General features: G+C 45.4%; 1 protein-coding gene across 1 annotated transcript in view; it reads left to right on the top strand.

Annotated features, from left to right (window-relative positions):
- Positions 1-13,566, top strand: part of LOC144138665 (uncharacterized) — a gene marked incomplete in the record, with an annotated part of 32,272 nt that overhangs the window by 4,329 nt on the left and 14,377 nt on the right. Inside the window, 2 exon segments of the mRNA XM_077671052.1 lie at positions 3,934-5,072; positions 11,740-11,883. Of these exon segments, the coding sequence (XP_077527178.1) occupies positions 3,934-5,072; positions 11,740-11,883 (1,283 nt within the window).

The raw sequence follows: 13,566 nt of genomic DNA, 5'->3' as shown, positions 1-13,566 counted from the left end.
ACGGAGCAATTTTGAACGTTTATAACTTATCAACAACGCATTTCAAGGGGCTACCAGTTATGTCCCAGTCAGTTTGGTGGCACATAATGTACGTTCACAGTAAATTTAGCCGAGATTGGCCTTTAAGGAAAACAGACAAAGCAGCGGCAAATCCTCAGCCACTTTCTGAGGATTTGTCTCTGACGTCACAGAATTTTATTTGTTTAATCTGAAGATGCTAATGTGTAGTTAACACACTGAGAACTATGTTTTTAGGGCTGGCACATGTTACATCACTTCTGCACTTAATACGTTGCTGGAGCATGAAATTTAAAAGTTTATCAATATTCCTCGCATTTCTTTTTTTTTTTTTTCTGTTAAAAGCGTCTCGTTGCTTTAATGGAGCTGAGTGAGTTTCCACAGGCTCATTGTCACCTCATTGTCATGCGAGGTCTTGCTTTTGGGAAGTTTCTGTAACCGGGTTCTTATTTGACCCTGAAAGTCTGTACTTTGCACCCATCCCAAAACATAACGCAAATACCAATGGAGCAGTGGTTCCAAAACCATTGGTCATGACTCTCTTTGGTATTGTGAGTAGCTTCAGAACTGAAGGGGGGAAAAAAAGAGAGAAACGAGAAATTAAGTGCAGGTGGTTTAGTCTGCCTGATTTGAGTCCACCTGAATGTCAATTTTAAAGGAGCCATGAAGACAAAATACAAGTTGGGTTTATTAGAAAGACTGCTTAGTCCCGATAACAATGATACCAATATCATCGCAATCTTCGAACAAATAACGGAGATATTAAAGAAAAGGTGTGAAGCCATGGCGACACCCTAAGCAATTTCTTGCAACTTTTTTATGATGTCACGGAACCTCGTTTGTGCGACTTGCGGCCGCCTAACTGACCTGTCGTGACGACACATGACTGGACTTCTGTATTGGGGCCTCTAGTTCCATTTGACCGCATCACTTGAATGCTAACGTGCAGTTAACGCACTGAAAATTGTTTTATTGTTGGCCCGTATGATGTCATTATTGCTCATAACACGTCACTGTGGCGCAAAATTTGAAAGTTTTTAAATACTTCTTGCTTTGTTTTCGTTAAAAAAACATCTTTTGGGGCTGTAATGGAGCTGAGTGAGATACTGAATCCTAGTTCTTTCAGATTAAACTAAGTTGTATTTTCTCTTTATGGCTCCTTTAAGCTTTACGCACGCAGATGGGTCACGAAGAAAGGGGTTAGCAGAAGCGCCCGAAGCTGTTGCAATGAAGTGAACAAGTGAACGGAGACGGGCTAGTTGGTGCATGATGCTACTTAGAAAAAACAGCGCCGACAACGATGGTCTCACAAGTATGTGATTTCTGGTGACGTGCGACTTGGCAATTTCAAGTATCTCATATGTCCCACACATGTATAGAGTGCATCATGCTGCGCGTTACAAATAGGCACATTTCTAGTGGGAGTAGGCAAAAAATTCTTACCCATTAGAAATGCACCACCCCCTTCCCCCAAATAAAAAAAGGGGTGGCTGCATTTTCTTGTTTGTGCACATTGCAGTCACATCTCGTTGTATTCCAAAATCAAAATCAATGCCAGTTATGTGTGGAATTTTTCAAGCCTCGTGGTGTGCGGAAAGAGGGATGCTGTTGGTAGGACTGTCAAAGTTTTCTAAATCGTTTTTAGATGCGACTGCATCTCATTCGCTCGCCTTGTCCCTGCATCCGGCGTCGTCGGCGTCCACCCCTCCCCCATTCTCCTCCCCGCCGCTCACCCCCTCTCCTGTCCGATAGCGAACACTCTTTTGCGAGGGGAATTGGATTGGCTTGGCTTGGATTGGATTAAAGTGGATTGTGTTGCGTCATAGCCGCGGCAGACGCACTGGCGCCGGCGCGTCCCCTCGCCGTTATGCGCGCTATAAAACGCGGTGCCTGCGCCGCTCCGCTCCATCGTTCCAGCGCGGTTCCTCCGCTGTCCAACGCTGCAACGTGAACCCCCTATGCGTCGCATCTACACAGGCGTTCCCGCGAGGGGAGGTGGGAGTTTTTCTTTTTGTTTTGTTTTTTCTGGTGGCAACAGCCACCTTTTACAATGTGATTTGTTGAAGTTGCTGTGTAGACAAAATGCAACATTTGGAAGAATGAAAGACATTTCTTTAAACAAATAGGTGTCACAAAGATATTGAAAAACATTTCGATTTCGTGCGGCATTGACGTGATATGGCCACGCATGATTTGACAGAAGTCAGCAGTAAAACCATAGTTCTTAGTGTGCTAGCTGCATGTCAGCACTCAAATGATAGGATAAAAAGGAACTAGAGGCCCACTTCAGTTGCCCAGTCTTGTTTCTTGGTGGTGTCTTGTATGAGCCACCAGTCGCCCAAACAAGGTCCTTTGACGTCATAAAGAAGTCACCGGAAAGGGGCTCAGGAGTTGTCACTGCGTCACATGTTTTCTTTGAGATCTCAATTACAGTGAAACCTCGATATATCGAATAGCGCGGTGACCACGAAATAGTTCGATATAACCAGAATTCGATATATAAAATCGAGTAAAAAACGCATCATAAGCTGGCACAAATCAACAAATGAACGAACTGTGCAGTAAATACTAAATTGGTGCTTCAAAGTTTTATTCTTTTGGCTTAAAGTACTGCAGCAGGGTAGCCTGGCGTGTTATACACGACTTCCTCAGCGTAGTCTAAACGTTCCACAAGCGACAGGCAGGTGCCTTTTATAGCGCTGCAGTAGCGGTGCGGTAGGGCCAAAACCGCTGAAGCCTCGGTCGAAGTCGGGAGCGGGGCACTTGCGGGTACAACCTCGGCAGCGTCTTCGTTTGTGCGCTCAGTAGTAACCTCCGCTAGGATCTCCACATCCGTCAACTCCGCCGTCGTTCCGGTGCTGTCGTCACCGCCAACAGTCATCAATGCACATGCTTCGTGGCTCAGCACCAACAAAGCGCTCCAGCTGGCCCTTGCAGGTTTCTTGAAGCTCGCATTCTTCTTTTGCACAGTCCAATTCTGCTTCGGTGCAACCGATGCGCAGCAGTCATGAACGCCCATCGCACCACCGCTATCCTCGAGGGTACTGTGGGATAGCTCGCCGCCTGTCAACAGAGCGCGAGCGGTCTGGGTAGTCGGGGGTGGCGTAGTTCGATATACCGATTTCATGTCTGTCCCAGTTCGAAATAAAAAATTAAAAATGCATGCGATTTTCCGCGTGATATAGAAAGTGTTCGATATGGGCAATAATTCGATATACCCGTGTTCGATATATCGAGGTTTGACTGTATTTGTTTGAATTGTATGATAAAAATAATATAATTGTTATTTGGACAAAGCAGTCCTTTTAATGATACGAACTTGTATCATATCTTCATGGCCCCTTCAATTAAATTTCGAGTGTGTAGCTATAAAAAAAAAACTCAGGGTTATCTTTTGTCTGTTGAAATAATTGGTGAGAATGTAGTATATACTCTAAATACACTGAAGATATAAAATCAGCCAGTCATATATCAGTCTATATTGAGTATTGACTGATCCCTTCTAGCAAGACAGAGGTCGGATTGATAATTCATCGTGCAGCGTATGTACGTAGAAGAGTGCCTAAATTTTTGCTCGGAGTAAGACGTCCACCATTATTCATGATAAAAGTGTGTACTGTTTATTTTGTAAGAAATGGGGGAGGGGGTAGTGGAAGGTGAACATGGGCGGTTTATAGCTGGGAGACATTTTAGCTCATAGGAAGGGACTGTTCAGTGTCTGCATGCATGGAGTTGCATGTCATGTTGTGCAGGATAACAGTACGAATAATTGATCCTCTATTTATGTAGAGCCTCCTTCTCTCTACCTTCATTCAATTTTCAATACATATGTATACAAGCAGTGTAGATGAGATTCACAAAGAAGTTGTTCTGTGTAACTCTTCCATAGTCTTCAAAGCTCCCTTTCTGTTCCAGATGAACTGAACCTCCCAGAAGTCGTCATCGGAGGCTCCAGAGCTTCATCAGGAGACCTGTTAATTTCTTCATGTCGCACTGACCATCGCACTGCGCACAGAAGGCCCAAAGATGATTTCCCAGAGTCCAGGAGGGATACAGGAAGCACGGAAGAGAGCACCACTTTGCTTTCCTCCTTGCAAGCCTGCAGCGGCGTTTCCAGTGCCAAGGAGCAGTCCTCGGGCAGTCCAATAGCTGCACCAGGACTGCCTCCATGTGTTCTTGCAGAAGAGCGAAGATCGGAAAGTGAGGAGAAAGACATTGATTCGATCTGTCCTCCTCCAGCTAAGATAGACCCCGTCGGAGAGTCTGAATTGCAATGTACAGTCTCTAAACGTCCCGTTGCCAAGAGGCTGTTTGCTGATCCCACCACCAGTAGCCGACTGGCTTCAGTAGTCGACTCGGAGCCGCAGGAACTGATGGACCCGTGTGAACTGGAAGGCATGTTCGACGAGTGGTCTGAGGAATGCAACCTCAACACCGCTTATCTTTCCGGTGTTAAAAAAGACCCTAAAAATGTGACTCAAGGACTCAGAGACAGCCATCGAGGTGACAAATCATCAACAAGTGGTTGTGGTGACAGTGAAAGCCGTTCTTCAGAGAGAGTGGACGGCAGCCAGATCAAAGCAGTTAAAGAGGGACGTTCGGACGGCAGTGAAAAGGACAAGTCCACTGAACATGATTCTGAGAGCTGCAACCAAGGCTCCCAGAATGAAAGCCTGGCTGGGACGGATCTTCCAGCCGAGGCTGTTGCCGAGAGTGCAGAGGAAGTAACGGCTGCTGAAGGCGACCAGTGTTCTGAGTCGCTGTCAAGCTCCCTACAACCCCTGTCAGACCTGTCAAATTTTATGGAGGAGGACGTCGGTGATGGAGAGCTGGCAGAGTTGAGCGAATTGGAAAGGAACAATGAGCCGCAGGAAATTGGTTCTCTGGAGCATCGTATGAGCGAACCTGACGACTGCTGGGGCGACGAAGATGGTGGCAGACCTGACCAGGACTGTATGGATGCTAAGGATGAGGGAGGGGACTGCAAGACATTATCGGACTCTAGCTTGGTGCTTGGAACGAAGAGGCCGCTCCTGTTCTTCTGTGAACTCAAGGTAGGCCTCTCCACCTTTTTTTTTTTTTTTTTTTTTTGTACCACCTAGAAGAGCTCCTTAGCTTGAACAGTGGTTATGACAAGCCCTGGTATTCTTTTGATGTAGTTTTTTTCGCATCCTCATTAGCTTCTATGGTGGCACAATGTGGTTAATGCAGGAATAGCTTCGGCTCTCGGGTACAAGTTAAGGGCAGCAGTAGCTCATGCAGTGTGTCACTACACCGAAGCGACAGACCCTGATGTAGACGCACACAGGTATGTGTTGGAAGAGACTGCAGTCACTGCGTGACATGATCTGCTTTATCGCACCTAGTTGGTCATCACTGCAGAAATTACGACAACGACTTGTGTCAAAATACCTGCACTAGTGCACTCTTTGCACCGCACGGAAGAACTGCCAGCTGCAGTGATGAGTCACAGGGAAAACATCCTTTGTTGTTCTTAGATAGAGATAGATAGATAGATTGATTGATTGATTGATTGATTGATTGATTGATTGATTGATTGATTGATTGATTGCAGGGTTTAACGCGCCAACACAACGCAGGCAATGAGTCGTGCAGTAGTGGAGGGCTCGGGGTTAATTTTGACCACCTGGGGTTCTTTAACGTGCGCTGAAATCTTGAATACACAGGCATTTTTTCTTTTCGCCTCCATCGGAAAAGTGGCCACCGCAGCCGCCAATTGAACTCGCATCCTCGTGCTCAGTCAATTGTTGTTCTTAAGTTGTACCCGAGTATAGCAGGGGCATTTTTTTTACCTGAACTGGTGCAGATTAGTGCAGTGTCGTGCAGACCAGTGCAAAGTGCTACTGGGGATATTAATTAGTAAAACAAATGAACATATGCTGCACCGCTTGCACCAGTGCTGCCAGTTTAGGTAAAAAAAATGCCCCTAGTGTAGCAGCATAGAGCAGTGGTTCCCAAATGGCAGCCTGCAATGGGGGATCCACAAAGCGCTCTACGGAAGTCTCTTTCCCCCATTTTTTTGTATCCTTTTTGCCTAACCTTGCTTGTTCCGCAAGAAAGTGGCTGTGCCTAATAGCCCGTATGTGTGACTTCTCGCACAACGCCTAATTTTGAAGTCAGCTTTCTGCATAACACTGCAGCTATGCAAAAAAGGCAGGCACGCAAGAGATGGGTGTTGGTGGGTAGTTGTCTTTAAATGCAAATAGATTGATGACTGGACGCATATCGCATACTTCACGGATGGCTACCCCGTTACGTCTGCAACACCAGAAGTGTTCCGTGACACACTCGTGGTTGAGGACCAGTGGCTTAGTGTATCATACTTATGGTGAGTGCCTACAGAGTCATTATTGTACCACTCATTTAATTAAGGGGTCATGCAGATGAAATACAAGTTTGTTTTATTCAAAAGATTTGGTGTTTCGTAGTGTGCCTAGCGCTTGTCCGGTAGAAAACGATGCTTCGTTCTCTGAGAAATTAAACATTTCAAACCAAAACTTTATTTTTTCCGCTAAATAGTGTGTTTCCGGATGGCAGCGATTACGTATCCAGGGAAAATGCTACAAAGCTGCTGCGGACCATAGAGTTTCATACTAATATACACTAGAGGGAAATCTGGCGCCACTGTCTAGGGGAGCCGCGCTTCAGCGAGCGTTTCGTCATGTACCGAGCAGGCACGTTCCACTTGTCCTTGGCATGGCTCACGAACAGGCGGAAAAGTTGCCTCTGGCTGCAAAAGAGCAACAATATTACTGCAGAAGATTAATCAAATTTGTTTTGTTATTACAAAATTGAACTTACAGAAAAATTTACTTGTCAGTAATTATTTAGAAGCTTTATGAACGATGCAGAAGAAAAGAAAGTTACCTTTCTGGCTTCAAGATGAAAAAGAAGCCATTCGGCTAGCTAAGCCAAGTAGGCGAGGAACGTTGCTAGCTGCAATGGCGCCACCCACGGCGGCTTGCGATTGCAGCACGAGATTTCCCTCTAGTATATATTACTATGAAACTCTATGTTGCGGGCAGTGCAACGTCTTTTGGTTCGCCATGCCCTTTCACAGATAGCACCACAGTACCAGTAGGAGGCCGCTGTCCATGCTTGCTCAGTTTCAGACCGGTTTGCACTGGGCTTACTTTTGTTACGTTTGATAGTAATCATATCGTGAAACGTTGGGTATGACTCGACATAAAGGGTTTCATAAGTGGGGGTGTCACTTGTGCCAGTTAGCGAGTGTTGTGTCAAACAAGCCCAACGTGCCTGAGACCTGTTCAGCTTCAGCCATCAAAGTGCGTGCCCTTTGCTTTGGTGCTTTTATGTTTATGTGTTCGTAAATGTTACACTTTTTAGTTTTGTCACTTCTTCTGTCCTCATTCCTGCGCTGTTTTTTAGTGTGAATAATGTGTGAACAAGAAAATAATGTGTAAATTTTCTTGTTCGCCCCACCATTCTCTCCGCTATGAAAAGAATGCTGATTATATTTAAGCTCAAACAGCTCGCAAGCTTACAAGCCCTGCCTAACTTGCGTTTGCTCTTGCCGGCCCCAGCCAATCGCCCAGCTGTCCATAATACGTCAAAGGTTCTAGTGCGGGAAATGAGCTAGTGGGTCGCATGGCTATTCTTATTTTTCCTAATTGCAGAGCTTATTTGAGTGAAGTTTGTGTTGAAGGTGATGTAAATGTTATTCTAACGAGGCAATCTTTCTAATGAACCAAATTTGCATTTTGTGTGCATGGCCCCTTTAAGCTTTAAGCTCTGAATAAAATTAAATGGGAAAAGTCAGCTGCCTTTTATTGTGATGGTGTAGGAGAGGCCGAACACTTGAAGGCATTGCCAGTTCTACCAGTTGAATTGCTTAATTGTAGAGTGAATTGGGTATTTTGCATGTGTTTGTAGAAAGGCATTTTCGAAACCCTGCTCGATGTATTCTGTAATTTTGTCCTTATGACGTTTCTGACATGATGTTTGAAAAACGTTACCTGTCAGCACTTTTGAACTTCTTGGTGCCTCTAAGTAATTCAGTTCAATAACAATCCTATTTGGCTTGAGGTTGAATCGGATGTAGCAATTTTCACTTTTGTTTGAAATGTTTGTGAAATTTCCCCACAAATGGAGTTAGTACCTTGTATTTGAACAGGCAAACAGCACACGAAACAAGAGCTAACAGTCAAGAGAGAACGCTGACGAGCGTTGGCAAACAAGTGAGCATATTTAAGTCTGTTTTTTTTGCAAACAAAAACACAAGAATTTAACACTAAGTAGCAAAATGGATGCAATTAGACTCAGCAGTCTGTGTGTCCGCTGGACTGTTATCCCTCATTTTTGGCGCTGTTTTCCTGTTCAGAACGAACCAGTTGGCCCCACATCAGTCATCAATTCAGCGACTCTATATTTGCTGTGGCACAATATGTATTGCATTTAAGGGCTTTCAATTTGTGACCACATTGTTATCAGCTACTCCACCAAATTTGTACAAGGAGAACAGTGGAAGGGAAGTGTCATTTTTGGAAACACTTTTATTATGATAAACGTGCGTGCAAGTCAGCCGAAAAGAAGGAAAGCAAGAGAAACTGCGCACGTAGATAAACACAAGACATGAATCCGATTCACGGATTAGACAAAGTTTACCTCTGTCATCAGGTCCCATTTGAGGGGAAACTGATGTGAGAGTTGCATGTCCTCTAATTATCTGATAAGAAAACATGGAGAAAGTATCTCCTCAGCCTAGGTAACGAATCTTGGGCCAAAACTCTTTGTGGGGAAATTCTCATGTAGTGCGGAGCTTCCTAGTTGAATCATCTATGCACAGGCGATACTGTGAGTGCTTCCAAGGGATGTACTCGCGTTCGTCTTTTTTCTTAAAGGAGTACTGACACGAAATTTCAAAGCTGAGATAACTATGTAAAACGCTTCCTTTTTATCAGGAGACATCTCCCAGCAAGTTTCAACAGCAACCGTTCAGCGAAACATATTTAAAATTCATTTTAATCTTCGCCCGCACGAGAAAGCCCAGAGCGGGCCGACGTGACATCATCTGCTACGTGCCCCAAACTGCCGACGTCGGGGCTCCCGTGACGAAGCCGACGCGCTGGCTGTGGTTGGCGCGCGCTGCTCGGGCGTGTGTACACGTCATGGTTTTGGGACTGACGTCATGCTGCCCGGGCCTGTGGGGACGGCGAAGACCTCGGCCGGTTTGGGCGCGCGCGTGCGCTCGCTCGCGCGCGCTTCCAGAGAGGCAGCGATACGGCAAGAATGGTGACGCCGTGTGATACAAGCTGTCATGGCGGCCGCTCGGCGTTTTTTTGTCGAAACCGAAACTGGCACGAATAAACGACGCCGTAAATGAATGTTTACGCTGCGCTCGACCGTCTAATGTGTCATTCTATGATTAGTGGGCTGGTAGTCAGGGTGTCTACCAACCTGGAAAACAGGGAAAACCTGGAATTCTCAGGGATTTTGAATAGTCTGGAAAAACTCAGGGAAAACTCATGGAATTTGTGCTTCTATCAGGGAAAATTAGTTGTACTGTATAAAGGAAGCAAAATTCACGGTAAGGCTGGCTCAAGTAACAGTAAGTCAGAAGTGGACAGCCCTCCGAAGCCGTCGCTGATGGCGCCGTCTAAAGTCAAAGTCACTGGTTCCAGTGAGAACTAGCTTCCTACAGCTTGCAAGTCCCCCCCCCCTCCCCACGCACACACACACCATCCCGACCCCTTGGACGCTCCCCTTGTGTTCTGGCGTGTTTCCCAGACTCATGAAGGGCGGAAGAAAACGTTGCGCGCTGCGATAGCTTGTGGCAGAGTAAGGGAGTCTACAGGGGCAGGGGCAGTAGTAGCTTTCAATCTTATGCTGGAACACCTGGCACCATCTACTGTGGTTTCTAGTTAGTTGACGCTTGTTGCGAATCTTGGAGTTGTGAATCTGGTGTAATAATAAAAGCACATTTATCTTAATTTTCAGCTTTAAAAGTTCGCAGGTGTGTTCAAAATACGTCTGAAGTATCTAATATAGGCATTGTACCCCGTTTTAAGAGTTAGTTTTAACTGCAAGCCGACACTATATTATGTGCATAGAAAGTCATAGCATGTTTCGGCTTCGTAGCTTTTGCTGCGCGCCAAAAGAACTTTACGTGGAGTCACCATAGCAGGGTGTAGTAGAGGCGTTTCTGATTTCCCATGGGAATCCTCAATAAACTCTTCCTGCTCATCCTGTGCAGCGCTTTGATACTAGAAAGAAGTATGGCGGTGTTTAAGGGCACCTAACATGACGGTGTTTAGGATGCAGGTGTCCCTCATCCAAACCAAAATAAACTGTTTGAAGCAGTGAAATAGAGCACAAGGCATCAAGTGCGAGCTGAGAACATGGCAGTACGATTGTACCATTTTTTTCTTTTTCAATATTTCATTCACTGTGAATTTTACTACCACTCTGTTATGTTTTCTTTTTGAATGAGATAAAAGTTGCTGGTTAGCATTCAGACTTTATTATGTCATATTTTATTTTATAAGGTGCTTTTTGGAGGGTGACAGCAACTGGTAAGTGGTGTCAGCCCATCTTGACATAAAACACAGTTCTGTGTCCCTCAGGGAATTTACCAAAAAGACTCAGGGAAAACCTGGAAAACTCAGGGAATTTGAAAATGTAAACTTGGTAGACACCCTGGGTAGGCACGCATAGCAGCGAAAAAAACGTAACATAAGAATTTCGTGTCAGTACTCCTTTAAGAAAAGTGTGTTCAAAGCACCACTTCCACCCCCACCGAACCTTTGGGATTCGGTGGTGATGTGAGCACCATTGACTCGAGTAAACTGCAATGAAACAAACAAGGAGTCAGTATGTGTTATGAAATAGGGACAAGTCGAGACTATCTAAGGCTGACATGGCATCAGAGCCGTTACCAGAGAGAGAGAATAAAGTTTATTATGAGCATCGTAATCTGGGGTGGGGTCCTCAGACCAGGACTCCATTGGAGACCCCCGCTGCCACGACCCTTTCCAGCAGCCCCATAGGGAACCAGGGTAAAGTCTTTTCTGTGGTTCCCAGGGCAGCGGCCAGGTGTGTGTGGTGCTTACTTTCTTTCGGGGCTTTATGAATTAATCAAGCCCCTGGGCTTCGGCTAAATGTTGAAATGAAGGATTACATGGTTTAAAGTGCACGTTGTAGCCAGGAATAAGAATACCTTTCTTTATATTTTGTTCTTTATCGATTCATTGATTGAGAGGTTTATAGCGCAAAGCATGGACTATGAAGCATGCTGTAGTGGAGGGCTCCTTGGGATTAATTTTGACCACCTGTGGACCTTTAATATGCAATGAAATATCGACACACAGGTGTTTTTGCTTCGCGCCTCCATCAGAGAAGCAGCCACCGCGGCTTGGATCGAACCCGCATCCTTGGGCTAAGCAGCACAATGTCTTAGCCACTGAGCCACTGCGGCGGGTTGTTTTTCTTTTTTGATCAGCTTTTATCTGGCCTCTCTTTGGTAATATTTTTAACTCAGACAGCTTCTCCCTTTTACCTTTTGGTTTTGTTGCGTTTGGCGTCGTTTGCAACAGCATAAGATGCAATTTTTGTTCTATCTTTTGTTTTTGTATTGCTTTGGCTTGCCTCTCTGCAGCCAGGAATGAGTGCTCCATGCATCCTCTGCAGTGCATTGTTTAGTACTGAACTTCGCATGTTCTCTATCGCCTAATGCCTCCCCAGTGTGCCACCAAGCAGCCCGTGAGCAGGGTGTTCGTGGTGCGGGCGACCCCGCGACCCTTCCTGGTGTCGGTGCAAGCGGGGGCCGTCAACGTGTGGCACCTGGAGAAGACCTGGCGGCACACCCTGGTGGCCGGAAACATCAAGGTGGGCCATTGCTTTCGAGCACGCGTGGATTTTTTTGCATGGTTACTGTGGCATTCTGTGCGCTTTGAAATTTACAAGAAATGAATCCACAAAAGATTTGGCGCCATTCCGCACTAGGAGAGGTCTAAAGAACCCGGGGAAAGGGAGGGGGGGGGTACACATATACACCGCATTTCTGCGCATATACATAAGCCACACCAAAAATGCGAAAATTTCAGTAGCAAAGCGGGGCGGCGGATAATACGCAGGGTCTTTCCCTTAGTGCAGCTTCATGGCAATGCATGTTGTGCCGTGAAACTTTTACGCAGTAACACTGACTAAGCCGTCCATGGCAGCAATTGCACAAAACATACAAGGACAAGGATTAAAAAACAAGGACGAGCGCACTGTAACAACTGAATTTTATTAGTGAATTGTGACGTTCTTGTTGCAGTGAGTGTATTGTACTTGCTAAATATGCACTTTCCCTGTCTATGTAGTATGTGATGTGTTTCTTGAGCAGTAACTTTGGTGCAGCCTTTCCTGTATCAAATGTGCAAGCAATATAAGTTTTTTTTTTTTTTTTTTTTCCTCGGCTGGCTGAAAGTGGGTGTGCGGATTATATGCAGGGGCGGGTTATACGTGTTAAAATGTCATAGTTTTCTACCGATATATAGTGGAGAGAAATTCAGTGGTAGTATCCAGGTGAGCCACACTTCAGCAAGTGTGGCATCGTACATTGCAGAGAAGTGTTCCATTTTTACTTGTCTTGGCTTGGCAACAGGCTTCAACATTGCAAAAATGCCTGTTGCTGGAAAAGTGGGGCTATTGTTCTTAAAAAGGCTATTTCAAGTTATTGTATTAACGTTAATGTGTAGCTGATAAGAAAAAATTCTTTGTCAGAAACCTTAAAAGCTCTGTGCGACTTCAAAAAGAAAAGCGTGGCCTCTTTTGTTGTCTCTTGCTGCAGAAGTTACAAGAAGGCACGTTGCAATAGGGGGGGAACAGTTCCATCTGGTACAGCAGCTCTCACGGCAGCACGCAAATGTGGTGACAGATTTTCCTCTAATATATACCAGTATGAAACTATAAGTCCGCGTATCCATTAGTCAAACAGAGCTTCAGCACAGCATCACGCACTCAGGCATCCTTCCACACACACTAAGTGTGGCCTCAACAGTCTTCTGATGAAAGATATGCAGCAACACATCCATTGCACATTCGTGCTTTGCGCAGTCTCGAACGTTACTAATCACCATTATGTTGTTCTTGAACCACAGTCTCCTGCACACCGCACAACTGAATCTGAAATTTCTGTCCAGAGAGTCTCCCTGGAATGTCGCGTGCAACCCTTGCCCTCGTCCGATTTACTAGCGTGGTGCATGTTGCTTCGCCGTCAGTACTTGCTGCCCATTTCCAAGCTTTCCTCCGGCTATGTTCGCTTTACTGATTTTCTCCACCTGCTTATAGAGGGTGGTGCTTTGTAATATCGAAACGTTTCTCAGCTTTTCTTTCGCTACGCCAGATGTCAGTGCGTGCCCAACTGGTTTGCTTTGCCTACTGATTCATAACATTGGGAAATTTTAAGGCACAGACGTAGAAAAATCTATAGGGGGGTGGGGGACAGAGCTCTGCTGTGAAGCGCCATGTTGATGCAGGTATTACTTGAAACCAAGGAGATACGAGTTTCCTCGAAATACCCCA

The sequence above is a fragment of the Haemaphysalis longicornis genome, unplaced genomic scaffold, assembly GCF_048455015.1.
Source record: "Haemaphysalis longicornis isolate Haplotype H1 unplaced genomic scaffold, Haemaphysalis longicornis Haplotype H1 scaffold_5, whole genome shotgun sequence".
Lineage (NCBI taxonomy): Eukaryota > Metazoa > Arthropoda > Arachnida > Ixodida > Ixodidae > Haemaphysalis > Haemaphysalis longicornis.
Note: the sequence above shows the minus strand (reverse complement) of the source record. Positions and strands in the feature narration are given on the sequence as shown.